Source organism: Bufo gargarizans, chromosome 10, assembly GCF_014858855.1.
Source record: "Bufo gargarizans isolate SCDJY-AF-19 chromosome 10, ASM1485885v1, whole genome shotgun sequence".
In the NCBI taxonomy this organism is placed as follows: Eukaryota; Metazoa; Chordata; class Amphibia; order Anura; family Bufonidae; genus Bufo; species Bufo gargarizans.
Window position 1 is genome coordinate 28533783 of NC_058089.1, and position 20945 is coordinate 28554727.

The 20945-nt window shown below is 44.4% G+C and overlaps 1 protein-coding gene across 1 annotated transcript in view; it reads left to right on the forward strand.

Moving 5' to 3' along the window:
• Positions 1-20945, forward strand: part of LOC122920024 (mucin-2-like) — a 354839-nt gene that overhangs the window by 240338 nt on the left and 93556 nt on the right. The window contains exon 31 of the mRNA XM_044269233.1: positions 20691-20844. Coding sequence (XP_044125168.1) covers positions 20691-20844 — 154 coding nt within the window. The remainder of the gene's footprint in view (positions 1-20690; positions 20845-20945) is intronic.

The window sequence follows — 20945 nt, forward strand, 5'->3', positions numbered from 1 at the left end:
GAACAACTTCCAAAGATTAGATGTGAACTCCAAGGTCAAGGTACATTAGTGTCAGATCACAACATCTGTCAATGTCTTAGCCAAAGCAGACTTAAATCATTAGGATAGGTCATCAATATCTGAGCGGCAGGGGTTCGACTCCTGGCAACCCAGCCAGTTAGCTGTTTGAAGAGGAGGTGGCACTCCATGCGAGTGCTGCTTCCTGTTCATTACACTGCACTCAGTGTAGTGGACAACCCCTTTAATGGAAGATGACCGAAGACTGTTGAAAGCAAATCATAAAAAAGCAAGACTGAAACTTGCCAAAATGCATATCGACAAGCCACAAAGCATTTGAGAGACTGTCCCTTGGACAGATGAGACAAAAATTTAGCTTTTTGACAAGTCACATCAGGTCTATGTTCACAGATGCAAAAATGAAGCATATCAGAAAAGAACATTGTACTTGAAACATGGAGGAAGCTCAGTTATGTTTTGGGGCTGTTTTGCTGCATATGGCATAGGTTGTGTTGAATCTGTGCAGGGCACAACAAAATATAAAGACTACTATCAAGACATTATGGTGTGAAATGTGCTGCCCAGTGTCAGAAGCTTGGTCTCAGTCACAGGTCATGGGTCCTCCAACAGAATAATGACGCAAAACACACAGCTCAAAACATCCAAGAAGGGCTAGGTGCAAAGCATTGGACTATTCTGAAGTGGCCTTCTATGAGTCCTGATCTAAATCCTATTGAACATCTGTGGAAGGAGCTGAAATATGCAGTCTAGAGAAGGCCCCCTTCAAACCTGTGACAGCTGGAACAGTTTGCTCACAAGGAGTGGGTCTAAATACCTGTGGACAGGTGCAGGAGTTTTATGAGAGTTACAGAAATCGCTTGATTGCAGTGATTGCCTCAAAAAGTTGTGCAACAAAATATTAAGTTACGGGTACCATCATTTTTGTCCAGGCCAGTTTCATTAGTTTGTTTTATAAATTATTCTGTTGAACCACAATTCAAAACCAACGTCTGATTTTCATTAGTTGATCTTCCGTAAAATTTTTATTTATTTTTACTTTTGTCCGTTTATTTCAGTGACCATTTATTTCAGTTCATAAATCACTTGTCAAGTTATTTCAGTGACCATTGCGGGCTTTTCTTTAAAGCAAAGGTGAGTCCGTGTTTGGTCCGTGTGTCTGTTATTGGCCCTCAATGTGTCATTTTTATTCCACAGACACTGTTCAGCTGAAAATTCATTTCCAGAGCATCTCCTACCAATAGTCCATGGAAAAAAAAAATTGATGAAACTGCTGATGTTTTGGTTAGTTTTTGTCAATGATTTTCATCAGTCATTGTGAGCCAAAACCAGGTGTAGGTCAAACCCATCAAGCATGTGCTCATGGCTTGGGATCACAATCACTGATGGGAATTACTGATCAATTACTGACTAAACACTGATTGAAAGCAGCCTAAGGCCTCGGACCCATTGATTTTAATATGCTAGTTCTTGCATCAGTACTTTTTTACTGACCATGGGTTAGTGACAAAATCACATAGACATGCACTACTTTGGTCCATGATGCAGACTAAAAACACCCATTAAAGTCTATGGGTCCATGAATAACATGGTCACAACACGGATGGTATCCGTGTTGCATTAATTTTTCACTAACAACTGATAGGAGACGCTCTGAAAATAAATTTTCAGCTGAGCAGCATCCATGGAACATGGATGACACACAGAGGGTAGAAAATGGACACATGGATAGGGATGAGCGGACCGCTAGATGTCTGGGTTTGAGGGTTCGGCCGAACTTCGTTTCAAAGTTTGATTCGGGTTCCAAACTTGACCCCGAACAACAAACCCCATTGAAGTCAATGGGGACCTGAACTTTGGGGCACTAAAATGGCTCTAAAAAAGTAATAAAAAGGGCACGAGGGCTGCAAAAGGCTCCAAAGTGTACGTAAAAGCAGTACAATTGCCCTGCAAACAAAAGTGGATAGGGAAGTGACGTAAAATGACATAAAATACATACAAATTAAAACATTACAATCATAAACTAAGAGGCGGAGGTCCAAAGAGAGTAAGAAGTTGAGGAGGCTGTGTAAATGGCAGTGTAGGAGGAAGAGGCAGCGGAGGTGGGCAATTAAGCCAACACTCTTTCTGTTAGTTTTTTTCCCATGTGTCTGTCAATTCTGTATTAGGTTGCTAAGGGCCACAGGGTGACAGTTTGGTACTTGTATGTCTTGGGTTAAAACTGGGTAAAAAAAAGTTGTCTCCGTTATAGATCTCACATGTCCCCTATCTGAGGACTATATATTAAAATAATCTTTCTCCTACTACAGTAAGATGGATGCCAAAGGGGTGTTCCAAATAAATAAAAAATTGCCATTGCCACAGACACACTCCACAGAGGAATTTACTCTACTACAGCAGTTAGACGGATAAAGGGGGGTGTTCCTCATTTTTAAAACAAAATTCATGACTTTCACAGACACGCTCCACAGAATAATTTTCTCTCCTACAACAGCTAAAACGAATAAAGGGGGTGTTCCTAAATAAAAATAAAAAATCATGACACAGAGGCCCCCAAATCAATGGGAAATAGCAAAGAGAACTCACAAACTGCTCCGGAGTACAACAATGGCTAGGTGCGCCTGGTATACCTCTCTACTCTGGCCAAGGTACAGTCAAGTCCTGTGGGATCCATGCCTGGTTCATTTTAATGAATGTGAGCTTGTCCACGTTGGCTGTGGACAGGCGGATGTGCCTGTCTGTGATCACCCCCCCCCCCCTCCCCGCCATACTAAACACACATTCGGACAAGACACTTGCCGCAAGGCAGACCAGCACCTCCAAGGAGTAAAGCGCAAGCTCAAGTCATGTGCCCAATTTAGAGACCCAGAAGTTAAACTGGGCAGACTACGTGCAGATGTGTGGACACGTACTGTTCCACCATGTTGCTAAAGCGCTGCCTCCTGCTAAGACGGTCAGTATCAGATGGTGGTGCTTGATATTGTGGCGTGCAGAAAAAGCTTTTCCACATTTCGGCCATGCTAACCCTCCCTTCTGAGGTGCTGGTGGTGTGCCTGCTGCGTTGGCGACTTCCTCCTTCTCCGCCATCTCCGCCTCGTGCTTCCACTGAGCCCCCGCTGTCAGGTGGAAACACCATCAGTAGCTCCTCTACCAGCATTTGCTTGTACTCGTGCATCTTCCGTTCATGCTCCAGTGACGGAAGTAAGGACAGCACATTGTCCTTGTATTGGGGAACCATCAGAGTGGCCACCCAATAATCAGCACCGGTTAGAATGTGGGAAACTCGGCTGTCGTTGCGCAGGCACTGCAGCATGGAGTCGCTCATGTGTGCCAGGCTTCCCAGAGGCAACTACAAGCTGTTCTCGGTGGCAGGTGTATCATCTGTGTCCTCTGTATCCCCCCATCCACGCTCCATTGATGGCCATGAGCAGATTTGGGTTCCACCCTGCTGTGATCCTCCTCCTCCTCATCATTATCTTCCTCATCTTTTAAAACTGTTTCATGGCTGGACAGTTGTATGACACGGCCACTGTTGGTGCAGATACCGCCCTCGGAGCCACCTGTGAACGACTGTCCTGATAACAGTTGGAATGATCCCTGTTCCTCCTCCTCTTCCTCCTGTGTCACATCCTCATGCATCACCGCTGGCTATGTTGGTGGAGTATTCGAAGCAGCGCAACACGGCAAACAAGACCTGCATGTAGGCCCACTAATTAGTGGTGAAATGTTGCTGTTCCGCAGAGCGACTCAGCCGTGCTGCTGCAGCTCCACTATCGCCTGCTGCTTGCACAGTCTCTCCAGCATGTTCAAGAAGTAGTTCCATCTTGTGGGTACGTCTCATATGAGGCGGTGAGCGGGAGGGCCAAAGTTACTATGCATAGCAAACAGACGAGCAGCAGCAGGGTGAGAATGCCAAAAGCATGCACCGACGGTCCTCACTTTCTGCAGCAGCTCTGACATATCTGGGTAATTATTGAGGAACCTCTGCACCAGCAAGTTCAGCACATGCCCCAGGCAAGAGATGTGCGTCAAACTGGCTATTCCCAGAGCTGCTACGAGGTTTCACCCATTGTCGCACATCGCCAGGCCTGGCTTGAGGCTCAGCGGTACCAACCCCTCATCGATCTGTTCTTTCATGCCTGCCCAAAGCTCCTGCGCAATGTGGGGTCTTTCCCCCAAACATATGAGTTTCAGAACAGCCTGCTGTCGATTTCCCCGGGCTGTGCTGAAGTTGGTCGTGCAGGTATTCCGCTGACATGGTGAGGAAGCGGAGTAGGAGGAGGCAACAGGTGGCACGAGAAACATCCAGCAATTCTCGGTGGTGGTTGGACATGCGCCAAACTGCTGTCCACCTCAGGCTCTGCCACCACTACATTTAACCAGTAGGCAGTTAGGGAGATATAATGTCCCTGCTTGTACTTACTGGTCCACATGTTGGTGGTTATGTGGACCTTGCCACTAATTGTCACTTGTTCGGGCAGGGATGGCCCAGCTGGAAAAGTAGTGATGACTGGGAACCACTTATCGTGGGACAGCTGTCGTCATTACATTTGTAAAAATCCACCTGACGGAATAACAGCATGTCAAAGGCCAGCAGTTTTGAAATGCTGGCATTCAGGGCTAGGGCTCATGTGTGGGTAGGGGGGTACTTTCTCTCCAGGATTTGTGGGATGGACAGCTGAATGCTTCCATGGGACAGTGTGGACATGCTGGGTGATGGTGGTGTTGGTGTGGCTGTTTGTGGGTGGCAGGTGCCCCTGTGTCTCCAGAGGGGGAGATAGAGGCCAAGACTGCAGCAGAAGAGGGAGCAGGAGGAGCATCTGAGTTTTTATGTTTTTTTAGGTGTTTACCCCACTGCAGCTTGTGCTTTGCAGTTAGAAGTTGGATCATGTAGGCGGTGCTCAGGTTGAAAACATTTATGCCTCGCTTCAGGTTCTGACTGCACAGCTTACACACCACCCGTGTTCTGTCGTCAGCACAATGCCTAAAGAACTGCCACGCCAGAGTCTTCTCCTGCTCCCTCTCCTTTGCTTTTGTGCGTTATGTCTCTTGGCACGTTGGGCAGTAGCAGGCGTACTGGATAGGGGCCGACCACTCTGCTTTTGCACCCTGCTCCCCCTTTAATGTGAAGCTGGCGCTGCGTGACCCTCTCCTCTTCCTCCGAACTCCATGCGTCACTGGCATGACCTGGATGCCAGGTAAGGTGTAGGACCTTATCATCATCTTCCACCCACTCCTCACCCCTGCCCTCCTGACCGGTCTGCACACTTCAGAAAGCCCCAGCAGTTGACACCTGTATTTTGTCATCAGAGATGTGCTGCGGTGGTTCATCCTCATCCTCAAACATAAGTGGTTGGGCATCAGTGCACTCAATTTCTTTCACTTCTGGGGCAGGGCTAGGTGGATGGTCCAGGTCCCACCAGCAGAGTTATCAAAAAGCATAAGTGACTGCTGCATGACTTGGGGCTCAGACTGCTTGTCTGATGTGCTAGGGGTTGAGGTGAAAGATGGATGCCCGTAGGCCGCCGGTGCCAATTTTGAGCTTTTAGCAATGGACCGGGTAGAAGACATTGTGAAGGAACTGGAGGCACTGTCAGCCATCCAATCTTCCACCACCTGTACTTGTTCTGGCCTCACCATTCTTAGAGCGGTATTTGGGACTACAAAATGTTGCATAATGTCTTGTTGCCTACATGCACCAGAGGAAGGTGTTTCATTTGGGTGCATAGCTGGCACGGATCAATAACGTCCTCTCTCTGCAGCAGGGTATCCACTACCACCACCAAAACCAGCTACACCACTACCATGGCCACATCCCCTAATTGATGCGCTCCTCATTTTGTTACAGTCACCCACAAAATTGCCTGACAGATGAATAATTGTGTATCTGTGTCATGGATTCAAAAGAAGTGTTTGGGGGAAAAAAAAAATTGGCAGGACGCACCGACCCAATTAACCAGCAGAATAACTATTATATATTCCCTTTGACATTGGCATGTACAGTGTATTTTAAAACAAAAGAAAAGGTAGGACGCTCTGACTCTATTAACCGGCTGAACAACTATTATATATTCCCTTTGACAGTGGCAAGTAAAGTATATTTTAAACCCAAAAATTATAGGTAGGTCACACCGACCAAATTAACTGGCTAAATAACTATTATATATTCCCCTTGACGGTGGCAAGTACAGTGTATTTTGAACCAAAAACATATAGGTAAGTCACACGGACCCAATTAACCAGCTGAAAAACTATTATATATTCCCTTTGACGGTGGCGAATACAGTGTATTTTTACTGAAAAAAATATAGGTAGGTCACACCGACCCAATTAACAGGATGAATAACTATTACATATTTCCTTTGACGGTACCAAGTACAGTGTATTTTCAACCCCAAATATAGGTAGGTCAAACCGACCCAATTAGCTGGCTGAATAACTGTTATATATTCCCTTTGATGGTGGCAAGTACAGTGTATTTTTAATGAAAAAAATATAGGTAGGTCACACCAACCCAATTAACCTGCTGAATAACTATTATATAGTCCGTTTAATGTTGGCAGGTACAGTGTATTTAAAACAAAAGTAAAGGTAGAACACATTGACTCTATTAACCGTCTGAATAACTATTATATATTTGATGGTGGCAAGTACAGTATATTTTAGAACAAAAAAATATAGGTAGGTCTCACCAACCTAATTAGGCTACTTTCACATTAGCGTTCGGGGCTCCGCTTGTGAGTTCCGTTTGAAGGCTCTCACAAGCGTCCCCGAACGGATCCGTACAGCCCCAATGCATTCTGAGTGGATGCGGATCCGCTCAGAATGCGTCAGTCTGGCACCGTCTGGCCTCCGCTCCGCTCAGCAGGCGGACACCCAAACGCTGCTTGCAGCGGAGCCAAACGTATCCGTCCAGACTTACAATGTAAGTCAACGGGGACGGATCCGTTTGAAGTTGACACAATATGGCTCAATTTCAAACGGATCCATCCCCCCTTGACTTTCAATGTAACGTCTGAACGGATCCGTCTGACTAACTTTCACACTTAGAAACTTGTCTGAAATATAATGCAGACTGATCCGTTCTGAACGGATCCCATCGTCTGCATTATAGGAGTGGATCCGTCTGTGCAGACACCACAGCTCTGAACGCAAGTGTGAAAGTAGCCTTAACCGGATGAACAACAAAAATATATTCCCCTTTATGGTGGTAAGTACAGTGTATTTTAAACCAATAAATATAGGTAGATCACACCAACCTAATTAACTGGCTGAATAACTATTATATATTCCCCTTGACGTTGGAAAGTACAGTCAATTTTGAACGTAAAAAAAAATAATGGGACACACTGACTCCATTAACCGGCTGAATAACTATTAAATATTCAGTTTGACGTTGGCAGGTACAGTGCATTTAAAGCCAAAGAAAAGGTAGGACATACCGACTCTATTAAACGGCTGAATAACTATTATATATTTGATTGTGGCAAGTAGTATAGGTAGGTCACATCAACCCAATTAACCAGATGAACAGCAAAAATATATTCCCCTTGACGATGGAAAGTACAGTGTATTTTAAACCAAAAAATATAGGTAGGTCACACCAACTTTATTAACTGGCTGAATAAATATTATATATTCCCTTTGATGTTGGAAAGTACAGTGTATTTTGAACTGAAAAAATATATAGGTAGATCACACTGACCCAATTAACCAGCTGAATAACTATTATATATTCCCTTTGATGGTGTCAAGTACAGTGTATTTTAAAATAAAAGAATAGGTAGGACACACTGACTCTATTAACCAGCTGAATAACTATTATATATTCCTTTTGACAGTGGCAAGTACAGTGTATTTTAAACAAAAAAAATATAGGTAGGTCACACCAACCCAATTTACTGGCTGAATATCTATTATATATTCCCATTGACGATGGCAAGTACAGTGTATTTTAAACCAAACAAATATAGGTAGGTCACACCGACCCAATTAACCTGCTAAATAACTATTATATATTCCTTTTGACGATGGCAAGTAAAGTTTTTTTTCTAAAAAAATATAAGTAGTCCACAACGACCCAATAAACTGGCTGAATAACTATTTCACGTTGGCAAGTACAGTGTAATTTAAAAATATAAAAAAAAGGTTAGACACACCGACTCTATAAGGGTCCATTCACACGTCCGCAATACACCCATCCACCACCCCAATAGAATTGCTTTACCGGAAGTTCGGGGCCGAAGCTGTCCGCATCTTTTCTGTCCCCATAGAGAATGAATGGGTCCGCACCTGTTCCGCAAAATTGTGGAATGGATGCGGACCCATTTTAGGACGTGTGAATGGAGCCTTAACCGGCTTAATAACTATTATATATTCCCTTTGACGGTAGCAAGTACAGTGTATTTTAAACCATAAAAATATATGTAGGTCACACCAACCTAATAAATCAGCTGAATAACTATTATATATTTCTTTTGACGTTGTCAAGCACAGTGTATTTTTAATTAAAAAAAAATATAGGTAGGTAACACCGACTCAATTGACCGGCTGAATAACTATTATATATTCCTTTTGAAGTTGGCAGGTACAGTGTATTTTAAAACAAAATAAAAGATAGGACGCACTGACTCTATTAATCGGCTGAATAACTATTATATATTCCCTTTGACGGTGGCAAAAACTGTGTATTTTAAACAAAAAAATATAGGTAGGTCACACCGACCCAATTAGCCGGTTAAATAGCGGTTATATATTCCCTTTGATGGTGGCAAGTACAGTGTATTTTAAACAAAAAAGACATAGGTAGGTCACACTGACCCAATTAACTGGCGGAATACCTATTATATATTCCTCTTGACTATAGCAAGTGTAGCGGAGTGCAATATTAGAATCCACGCTCTCCGCTGGTATAACAGGTAAATCCACAGTCAGCGCTGAACAGTACGGCAATATTCCCAATCCTCCCAATAACCGGACGAAACACAGTCTGGGAGTCAACAACACGCTTTATTCACAAGCTTGTATATTTATACAGTTCCCCATGCCATTGTACACAAAATCCCCTTCCCTCTGTCTGTAGCACAATAAACAAAACCAAATGAGCATTGTCTGAGACGTAATTAACCAACACAATAAGCATTGTCTGAGACGTAATCCACAAAATACAATTACCAAATGTAATGGACTAACTTGAACCCTGGCATACACATATACAATTTAACCGAACACATAATAACATACATAATCTTTAAGACAGCCTGAATGCAATCTGCTACCCAGTCTTAAAGGGGCAGTAGTAGCAATATAAAATACCACATGCCCAAATATTGCATTCAGACGTACGGACAACCTTTCTTACATTATAGTCCAGAAGTGGCTAGGTTTGCCACAATACTCCCCCAGAACCAAGCCGGCATACTCAGTCTGATCCCAACGGATCGGCTTGGGGATGTCCGGGAGAGTACTCACAGATCACTTTTCAAGTTCAGTTTGTCTGGATAACCCGTCGGCGTTACCGTTTTGTTTCTCTGGGCGGTAGTGGATGGTAAAGTCATACGGCTGCAGCGCCAGACTCCAGCGCAGCAGCCTGGCATTGTCTCCAGCCACACGGTTTAGCCACACCAACGGGTTGTGATCTGTGAGTAAGGAAAAAGGTTGTCCATATAAGTACGGCTGTAACTTTTTGAGGGCCCACACCACGGCCAGGCACTCCTTCTCAATGGCGGCGTAGCTTACTTCTCGTGGCAATAACTTTCGGCTCAAGTAAGCTACGGTGTGTTCTCCGCCATCGGCTCCAACTTGGCTCAGCACTGCTCCCAATCCAAACATTGAAGCGTCTGTGTGAACAAGAAATCTTTTAGTTGGATCAGGAGCAGCAAGTACGGGAGCATTAGTTAGAGCAGTCTTCAGTTGTTGGAATGCCTGATCACACTCTGGGGCCCAGACAACCTGTCGAGGAAGATTCTTACGTGTCAGGTCAGTCAGGGGTTTGGCCAGGGCGCTATAATTGGGCACGAATTTTCTTTAGTACCCTGCGGTACCCAGAAACGCTAGCACTTGGGTTTTTGTCCTAGGAGTGGGCCATTTAGCTACAGCTTCCACTTTAGCTGGTTCCGGTTTCTGTTGCCCGCTCCCCACCCGGTGGCCCAAGTACTGCACTTCGGCCATCCCTATATGACACTTGCTGGGTTTCAGCGTTAATCCTGCCTCTCCAATACGATCTAGGATGGCCCCTATGTGTTGTAGGTGCTCTGCCCAGGTCTGGCTGAATATAGCGATGTCATCCAAGTAGGCACAGGCGTATTCCTGGAATCCGTCCAGTAACCAATCGACCATCCGCTGAAAAGTTGCCGGAGCGTTTTTCATCCCGAATGGCATGACCCGAAATTGATACAGGCTAAACGAGGTGACAAATGCCGACTTGGGGATGGCATCCTCGGCTAGTGGAATCTGCCAGTATCCCTTACATAGATCTATGGTAGTGAGATACTGGCCCCGTGCCATCTTATCCAGCAGCTCGTCTATCCGAGGCATCGGATAGGCATCAGACACCGTTTTGTCATTTAGCCTCCGGTAGTCGACACAGAAACGTGTCGTGCCGTCCTTCTTGGGTACCAGCACTACCGGCGATGCCCAGGGGCTATCGGAAGGTTCGATAACCCCCAGCTGCAACATCTCGTCAATTTCAGTTTTCATATGTGTTCTGACTGCTTCAGGGACGCGATATGGAGTCTGCCGCATAGGTAGCTGTCCCGGGGTTTCGACTCGGTGGGTGGCCAGCGGAGTGTACCCAGGCAAATTGGAGAAGGTAGCCCCTTTAGCTACAATCAGCTCTTGTACCTGGGCACGCTCCTGAGGGCTTAGCCGCTCCCCCAGCCGAACCCCCTTGGAGGGCTCTGTCTGTTCTTCCTGTTCTAATAGGTCAGGTAGGGGCAGATTCTCCTGATCCTCAGATGCTGAGGCGCATATCGCCGCCACGTCCTCTATCCTCTCATGGTAGGGTTTGAGCAAGTTTATATGGAGCATGCGTCTCTTCCCTACCCCTGAGCAGGGGCCAATCACATAGGTGGTGTCACATCTCTGTTCCACCACCTGGTATGGGCCTTGCCAGATGGCCTGCAGCTTGTCTGTGCGGACGGGTTTTAAAATCAAAACCTTCTGCCCCACTTGAAAGCTGCGGTCTCTGGCTCCCCTATCGTACCATCGGGGCTGGCGCTGCTGAGGCCGCCCGGAGGTTGGTGCGCACAGTCTGAGTCAGCGCCTCCAGACGGTCCCGGAACTCCAGTACGTAAGATACGATAGGGGTTCCATCTGGGCTACTCTCACCCTCCCAATGCTCCCTAATTAGGTCTAACGGCCCTCGTACCCTCCTTCCAAACAGTAATTCAAAAGGAGAAAACCCTGTCGATTCTTGGGGTACCTCCCTGTATGCGAAGAGCAGGTGGGGTAAAAACCGTTCCCAGTCTTTGTGCGCTTCTCAAAACGTACGGAGCATTTGTTTCAGCGTACCATTAAATCTTTCGCATAGCCCATTGGACTGGGGGTGGTAGGCACAATTTATTATTGGCTTAATGCCACATATCTTCCACAGTTGTTGGGTGACCTCGGCAGTGAATTGGGTGCCCCTATCGGATATTATTTCTTGGGGAAACCCTACCCGGGAAAATATCTTCATTAAAGCCTCAGCCACCGTTTCAGCATGGATATTAGTGAGGGCTACGGCCTCAGGGTATCGTGTGGCATAGTCCACTACTGTTAAGATAAACCTTTTCCCAGAGGGGCTGGGTTTGGGTAGGGGCCCTACTATGTCGATGGCCACCCTACTGAAAGGTTCTGCAATAATAGGGAGGGGACATAATTTAGCTTTGGGGCGGTCACCTCAATTGCCTACTCGCTGGCACATATCACAGGATGTGCAGTACTGCCTCACATCTTTAGAAATCCCTGGCCAGAAAAATGCATGGGTTAACCTATATCGGGTACGGGTCATCCCTAGATGCCCAGACAAGGGAATATCGTGCGCAATCCTAAGTAGCTCTTGCCGATATTTCTGGGGAACCACTAACTGTTTGGTGGTCACTGTGACTGACCCTCCCACTCCTCTTTCAGCAATACGGTACAGTAGCCCCTTCTCCCACGTGTACCACTCCCCCTCTAACCCAGCCTGGTCAGTGTGTACTCTGTCCCTATATATCTGTAGCGTGGGGTCTGACTTTACCTCTGCCTCAAATGTAGTTGGGGTATCCCAGGACATACGTGTCGTGTGGGGGTCATGGTCTTTTACCTGAGCCTCAGAGTGTGCTAGTGGAGCCGTGATGCGAGCCTGCTGCCGTGTTGGTCACTGGATGAGCTTCCTGGTGTGGAGCCTGGGGTACAAAAGCAAAGGTCATCTGGCCCAAGTCATTCCCCAGTACAACATCTGCTGGTAGATTTTGCATGAGGCCCACTTCCACAACCCCCTCTCCCGCACCCCAATCCAAATGCACTTTAGCAGTGGGTAGTCAGTACACTGCTCCCCCTGCCACCCTTACGGCCACTGATCCGCCAGTGTGAGCGGAACCTGGAACCAGATGGGGTGCGATCAAGGTGAGCGTGGCTCCGGAATCTCGGAGCCCTTGTACTTCCTTCCCTTCCAGTGTCAACAGCTGGCGATGGTGCTGCCTGTTGTCGGTGGCTCGAACGGACATCACCTCGTGTAATACCCCTAGAGGTTCCTCGGCTTTCACACTCCACATCTCTTGGGCAGCTGGCTCCCGCTGATAATGGTGGGCAGCAGCCCTTGGTGCCGGATTTGGTCGAGCTTGGTTCCAGGCGGGTCTGCCTTGATTTTGGGTGCACTCACGGGCCATATGCCCCCACTGTTTGCAGGTGTGGCACTGGATATTGGCACGTCCATTATACCTGGAGGGTGGTGGTAGGTTCCCTGGGGACGGGCGAAGAGGATATGCAGTGGGAGCGTGGGGGGGTGGAATGCTGGGTGACCCCGTGGGTCGCGGGTAACTCTTGGGGAGGGTTACCTGATGCCTTCTCGCATCAAAATGCTGATCGGCTAAGCGTGCCGCTTCTGTTAGGGTGAGAGGCTTCCTGTCCTGCACCCATTCTTGTGTCTCTGGAGACAAACCGTTGAAGAATTGCTCCAACAGCATTAACTGTCGCAATTCTTCCATAGTAGTGGCTTGGCTGGCTTGTATCCACCCTTGTGATGCTTGGTCCAGCTTGTGTGCCCACTCAGCATGAGAATCTTTCTCTGGTTTTCGCAGGTTTCAAAATTTTCGCCGGTATGCTTCTGGGGTAATGGCATACCTCTCGAATATCGCTCGCTTCACTTTTTCATAATCTCTGCTGTCCTCGCTGGGTACAGCGCGATATGCTTCTGCTGCCCGCCCTGCTAGCTTGCCTGCCAGCAAGGGGACCCATACTGCCCGTTCCAAGTCATGTAAATCACACAGCCTTTCAAAATCCTGTAAAAACCCATCAATCTCATCCTTCTCCTCGCAAAATACTTTAAAGGCATAATAGGGAATTTGGGGTTTTACCTGGCTGTAGAGTGACCCAGTCGTGGATTCCGCTCGGGACGGTGCATGCTGTGGGCTGTGTGCCATCACGTACTCCTGCACATTTGCCATTACCATTTGCATCATGGCCTCGGATATAGGCTGTGGCAGAAATTCCAGCCTGGTTCTCATTTCCCTCTGGTAGAGTGTCTCCTCTATGGCTGCTGGGGGTGTAGCGCTGCGGGCTCTGTCTCCCTCCATCAGCTCGACAATTAGTACATCCTTGGGTTTGTTGCTGGCTACTTTACCCCTGGCTTCCAATAGCTCTTTCAATGTCTGCCGTTTCAAAGCAGCATAATCAATCTCCATTCACCTCGTTGTTCGTTCCTTTGTTCCATACGAATTGTCCTTCACTTTCCATGTTCGGTAGTTTCAATTTACACGAACACCGCTTTCCGGCTGTAAGGTTGGATCCCGTCGCTTGCCACCGATTGTGGCGGAGTGCAATATTAGAATCCACGCTCTCCGCTGGTATAACAGGTAAATCCACAGTCAGCGCTGAACAGTACGGCAATATTCCCAATCCTCCCAATAACCGGACGAAACACAGTCTAGGAGTCAACAACACGCTTTATTCACAAGCTTGTATATTTATACAGTTCCCCATGCCATTGTACACAAAATCCCCTTCCCTCTGTCTGTAGCACAATAAACAAAACCAAATGAGCATTGTCTGAGACGTAATTAACCAACACAATAAGCATTGTCTGAGACGTAATCCACAAAATACAATTACCAAACGTAATGGACTAACTTGAACCCTGGCATACACATATACAATGTAACCGAACACATAATAACATACATAATCTGTAAGACAGCCTGAATGCAATCTGCTACCCAGTCATAAAGGGGCAGTAGTAGCAATATAAAATACTACATTCCCAAATATTGCATTCAACGTACGGACAACCTTCTTACATTATAGTCCAGAAGTGGCTAGGTTTGCCACAGCAAGTACAGTGTATTTTTAACCAAAATAATATAGGTAGGTAACACCGACCCAATTAACCTGCTGAATAACTGTTATATGTTTCTTTTGATGGTGGTAAGTACAGTGCATTTTCAACCTCAAATATAGGTAGGTCACACCGACTCAATTAGGCTGAGTTCACACGAGCGAGATTTCCGCGTGGATGCAATGGGGTAGGTGAACGTATTGCACCCGCACTAAATCCGGCACATGAGCATTTTTTTTCACGCATCACTTCTGCAATGCTTTAAAATTGCAGCATGTTCTATATTCTGCGTTTGTAACGCGGGACAGGCCCCATAGAAGTGAATGGGGCTGCGTTAAAAACGCAAGCAAGTGCGGGTGTGATGCGTTTTTCACTGATGGTTGCTAAGAGATGTTGTTTGTAAACCTTCAGTTTTTTATCACGCGCGTGAAAAACGCATCAAAACGCATTGCACCCGCACGGAAAAAAATTAACAACTAAACGCAATCGCAGACAAAACTGACTGAACTTGCTTGCAAAATAGTGCGAGTTTCACTGAACGCACCCTGAACGCATCCTGAACCAATCCGTCACGCCCGTGTGAACCCAGCCTTAACCGGCTGAATAACTATTATATATTCCCTTTGACGTTGGCAAGTACAGTATATTTTACAACAAAATAAAAGGTAGGGCACACCAATTCTATTAACCGACTGAATAACTATTATATATTGCCCTTGACTGTGGCAAGTACAGTGTATTTTGAACCCCAAAAATATATCTAGGTCACACCAACCCAATTTACCGGCTTAATAACTTATACATTCCGTTAGATGTGGGCAGGTACAATGTATTTTAAAAGAAAAGGTATGACACACCGAGCCAATTAACTAGCTGAATAACTGTTATATATTCCCTTTGACGGTGGCAAGTACAGTGTATTTTAAACCAAGAAAAAATATAGGTAGTAACACCAACCAAATTAACCAGCTTAATAACTATTATATATTCCGTTTGACGGTGACAAGTACAGTGTATTTTCAACCCTAAATATAGTTAGTTCACACTGACTTTATTAACCTGCTGAATAACTATTATTTATTCCCTTTGACGGTGGCAAGTACAGTGTATTTTCAACCCTAAATATAGTGGCAAGTACAGTGTATTTTAAACCAAGAAAAAATATAGGTAGTAACACCAACCAAATTAACCAGCTTAATAACTATTATATATTCCGTTTGACGGTGACAAGTACAGTGTATTTTCAACCCTAAATATAGTTAGTTCACACTGACTTTATTAACTGTCTGAATAACTTTTATATATCCCTTTGACATTTGCAAGTAAAGGTTATTTCACTAGAGCAATAGGTATGTCTCACCCACACATTTAGCACTATTATATATTTCTGTTACTGGTGCAAAGGAGTTGGATTGCACCAAAAAAAATATGCCAAACACGTCACCCTTAGAATGGTATTTCTGTCTCAATGGTGCAAAGGAGCTTTATTGCACCACTCAATAATGCGTAAAGGTCACCCTCAGATTTATTTTAAAAAAATAAACAAAGGCCTAACACTCTCCCTGCCTGCAGAAACATCCTGTCCCTACACAAGTCAGAGAAGAATAGCGGCGCACCATGTGATCCTTGCTCAAAAAAGAAAAAAAGTTGCAGCACTTATGAATCTATGGCAAAATGTCTCTATGGTGGTGGTGCTCGCAGTGTTGGATACCTGTCTCTAGCATCCCCAAATCTTCGAGAATAAAACAAAAATAAAACTGGTCTTCAATTCATGCTGGTTTATTCACCAAAAATTGCGACACTTCGACCTCTCGGTCTTTCTCAAGCAAACAAATGTGTGTGTATACACAAATACATATACCATCCTAAATGGTCACATAAACATTATGCAAATTGACCAAATGATCACCATGCAAATGGTCACATAGTCAATGCGATCACGACCAATGATCACATCATCATTATGCAAATTGGCCACATGACCACTATGCAAACTAGTCACATGATCATCATGCAAATTGGTTGCATGATCACTATGCAAATCCATGATCAATCATTACCCTTTAACCTATAAATCAGGTAATACACAGTGCACATGATATTAATCCTCAGTGTTATTCCATATCCCAATTCATCAGTGATAATTGATATACATAATCTAAACTTATATGATGCTCCTCTGGACATTATTATAAATGTACATAATATAAACTTACAGACATGATGCTCCTGAGGACATATCCTCTCAAGCAATCACTTCACTAAATGGCAGACAGTGTGCTCAATAGAACAAAGTGCACATGTATTGGAATACTGCAGACTCGGCGTGACCGGCGCGCCACTGCGCCTGCACAACAGTTCACTCGGCCCTTCTTGTCTCCCGAGTGTGATATCAAGAAGCGCTAGTGCTCATGTACCATCAGCGCAATACATTAACGCATCAGTGCTAAATTCTCCCAAATAGTGGCTGCAGTAAACCCGCTTTAGAATTTTCATAGGCTCCAAGATAGATAGATAGATAGGATTAACCATTATCAAAAAGAAGGACACCATTCAGGATATTGTGCAATACAGTAATTAAGATCTGTTTTAGATTGAGGGGGATCAAAGTCATAGTATAAAGACAGTTTGCTGCTGAGACCCAGATCTTTAGGCAGCGTTCACACATGACTGAGATGGGGGCATATCTCGCACTTTGGTGGAGAAATGTCCCCAGCTGTCTAATTCAGACAATCTATGTGCATACCCAAAAAAGAGGGCGTAACCCTGAGTTTATGAGGAGAACACTGCCACTAATAAGGTGTACCCCCACTCATTCAGTGGAAACATCATCCCACTCCCGTGGAGAAACACTTACCATATCTTGAACGTTCATGCTGGATGGAAATCCAGGATCAGGTGATAAATCAATCGACTGACCACCCCTCCTCAAGACAGTCCAACCAGTATAGCCCTTTAAATAGAGGTCTCAGCAACAATGCAGTTTCAGAACTAACCACCCGCCTCAAGCTAAACCAGTGGAAAAAGTTCCATGAGTTACCTATGCTGGTGTATCCCTATAAGACAACAATAAAAAATACCTCCCATCTTTCGGACCTACCATCTTACTTGGTAGACTCTATAGTCCCTTGGTGAAGTGATTCCCAGTTATGTCCACCAGTTGCACCTAAAGTTGCACCCAAAGTGTTACCTAAAAAGAGAGATAAAAACATATCAGAAAATCACAACCAACAGGTTGGGTATCAAACTTAATAAAACCGTAACAATATCGTTACTCAGTAGTATTCATACAGTGAAAAAGTGGTTTTCGGCCCAGAATGGTTCAATAGAGTGACCCTATTTTGAACTCTCTATTCAGACCTTTTGGTTCTAATAGTTCAAGTTCAAAAATTCATTTTAGCTACAATCTATTTAAAGCATGTTCACTATATCCTCCCCTACTTTGGGGGGAGAACCCATCAATGATTCTGAATCTCAATTGGGATATATTGTGACCAAAATTAAAAAAAAAATGTTCTGGTACTGGTAGTTCTGTTTTTTGCAGTTCAGTTTGTGTGTCTCCTGAGAGAAATTTGCGTATCTGGTACCTATGCTGGTTAAGATGATTTTTAAATTCTTGTGTGGTGTCACCCACATACAGGCGGCCACAGGGACACTGTAGGAGATAAATCACATAGTCCGACTTACATGTAAAAAATTCTCTAATGAGGTACTTCTTACCGATACGTGGATGCGAGAAACTATGTCCTTTAAGCATGCCATTACAATTACAATATCCCAGGCAAGAGTAACAACACTTCCTTTAGATAAATTGATCATTTTTCTGTTTAGTGTCCGCCTGCACAAGTCTGTCGCCCAAATTTTTAGCTCTTCTATAAGACATAAGAGGAGGTAATTGAAACTCCTAAATGTCCGGGAATGAGTCAGTCAGTATATGCCAGTTAGTTTTCTATATGTTCATTATTCGTTTACTGAATGTACATTAAGTGGACACAAATACTATCCTCCTATTTACACTTGTTTCTTCTTAATTTTTATGTAGGTATGTAGGCGTTCCCTGCGGTTTAATCCCTGTACTATTTGTCTATGTCGTCCCACCAAACTCTTGCGGTAGTCTGGTTGGTGGAACATTTCATCAAGTTTACCTTCTAGCTTAGTCTCATCAGTCACTATGTGTTTTACTTAAAAAAATTGGCTTTATGGCAGTGTCCATTTTTGTTTTAGGATGGGCACTAACTAAGCATATTGTTTCTGTCAGTTGGTTTTACATATAGGTCCGTCCGCAGGGTCCCCTTTTCTGTGTACACTGTTGTGTCAAGACATTGTAGCTCTGTTTATAAGTGTTCCAAGGTAAATTGGAGTTCCTGATGTACTGAATTCATGTATCGGTGAAAATCCATCATTGTTTCTACTGTGTCTGTCCAAATGAAGAAAATATCGTCAATGTACCTCATCCAGCCCTTCACAAATGCAAAATGACTGGATGTGTACACCGACATTTCTTAAAAGTGAGTCATATATATGTTTGCATATGTCGGGGACACATTGGACCCCATTGCGGTCCCCCATTGCTGCACATGATAAATATCTTCAAAAAAGAAATAGTTGCATGTGAGTACTACAGTATCTCCAGTAAATAGAGAAAAACATCCCTCAACCCTCTATCCACCTTATCTTTCTGTAAGGCCCAACCACTAGTTTAGCTTGAGGTGGGTGGTTAGTTCTGAAAATGAATTGTTGCTGAGACTGCTCTTTAAAGGGCTATACTGGTTGGACTGTCTTGAGGAGGGGTGGTCGATTGATTTATCACCTAATCCTGGATTTCACTCCAGTATGAACGTTCAAGATATGGTAAGCGTTTCCCCAAGGGAGTGGGATGATGTTTCCACTGAATGAGTGTGTACACCTAATTAATGGCAGTGTTCCCCTCAAAAACTCAGGGTCACGCCCCCCTTTTTTGGGTGTGCAAATAGATTGTCTGAATTAGACAGCTGGGGACATTTCTCCACCAAAGTGCGAGATATGCCCCCCATCTTAGTCATGTGTGAACGCTGCCTATAGATCTGGGTCTCAGCAGAAAATTGTCGTTATACTATGACTTTGATCCCTCTTAATCTAAAAAGGATCTTAATTACTGTATTGCACAATATCCTGAATGGTGTCTTCCTTTTGATAATGGTTAATCCTATCTATCCGTCTGGGAGCCTATGAAAATTCTAAAGAGGGTTTACTGCAGTGTTATATATTGTTATATCTGCCCCACTATGTGGGAGAATTCAGCACTGCTGCATTAATGTATTGCGCTGATGATACATGCACACTAGCGCTTCTTTGATATCACTCTCGGGAGAGTGCTGCAGTTTTATTTTGGATTTCTTCTGCACCATGTGATACAGAATTTATGCATGCATGGTCACATGGTGCACTGGCCAATCACAGCCATGCCAGTACTAGCCATGACTGTGAAGGCTTCCAAGCACCCACAGCTTGATTGCTTGTTGATTGCCTGCGGTATTAACAATGAACCAGACACAGACTTTGGCGTCAAAATCCGGGTTTGGGTTCGATATAGGTACACTGAACTTCGATGTCCTGAACTTGGTGGTCCGGGTTGCTCATCCCTCCACACGGACCAAACAAGGATGTATCACAGACATTTTCACATGTTACAGGAACGGATTTTTTCACGGATGTGAAACAGACATGCAAATGCAAATGAGGCCAAAGGGTGGTACCACACACAGCTTTTTGTGACAGTTTTTGATGCACTTTCTTTTAGCCACAGCCAAGAGTGTGTTATAATGGGCGTTCAAACATTCATTTTCTGCTGCATAACCCACATGAAAAATACCATTGATGGCTTCCCATGAATTTTTTGCCTTATGAACTTACCCTAGGGGTAATTTCACTTATGGCTTTAAAAAAAAAAAAAGTTTTTCATGCAGCTTTTTGAGCTAAACCCAGAGGTGGAGTCTAAAGGCACAGGAAACATAAAAAGGAAGGGGTTTTACATCTCAACTTGCTGGATCCATTTCTGGCTTTGGCTGAAAAAACTCCATCAAAAAGCTTGTTAATGTTTTTTTTTTTTAACCATGTGAAAAACTGCCCTAAAAAGCTAGGTTTTATTTATTGACCGCTTTTTTTTTTTTTTTTTTTATAGACTCCAAGTCCATGTGAAGCTGTGAGTTGTCCAGAAGGTTCAATGTTCAATATCAGTAGCCTAGACTGTATAAATGAGATACGCCCCATTTGCAATATACCGTTAAAACGATTATATGATTCAAAGCGCTGTTGCTTTACTTATATCTGTCCATGTAAGTACATATGAATTTATTTATATCATAACTCTTCCAATTTTGTAAATACTTTATATACTGGTCGGTGGTATACTTTACACTGTAGTGTTTTGCACTAA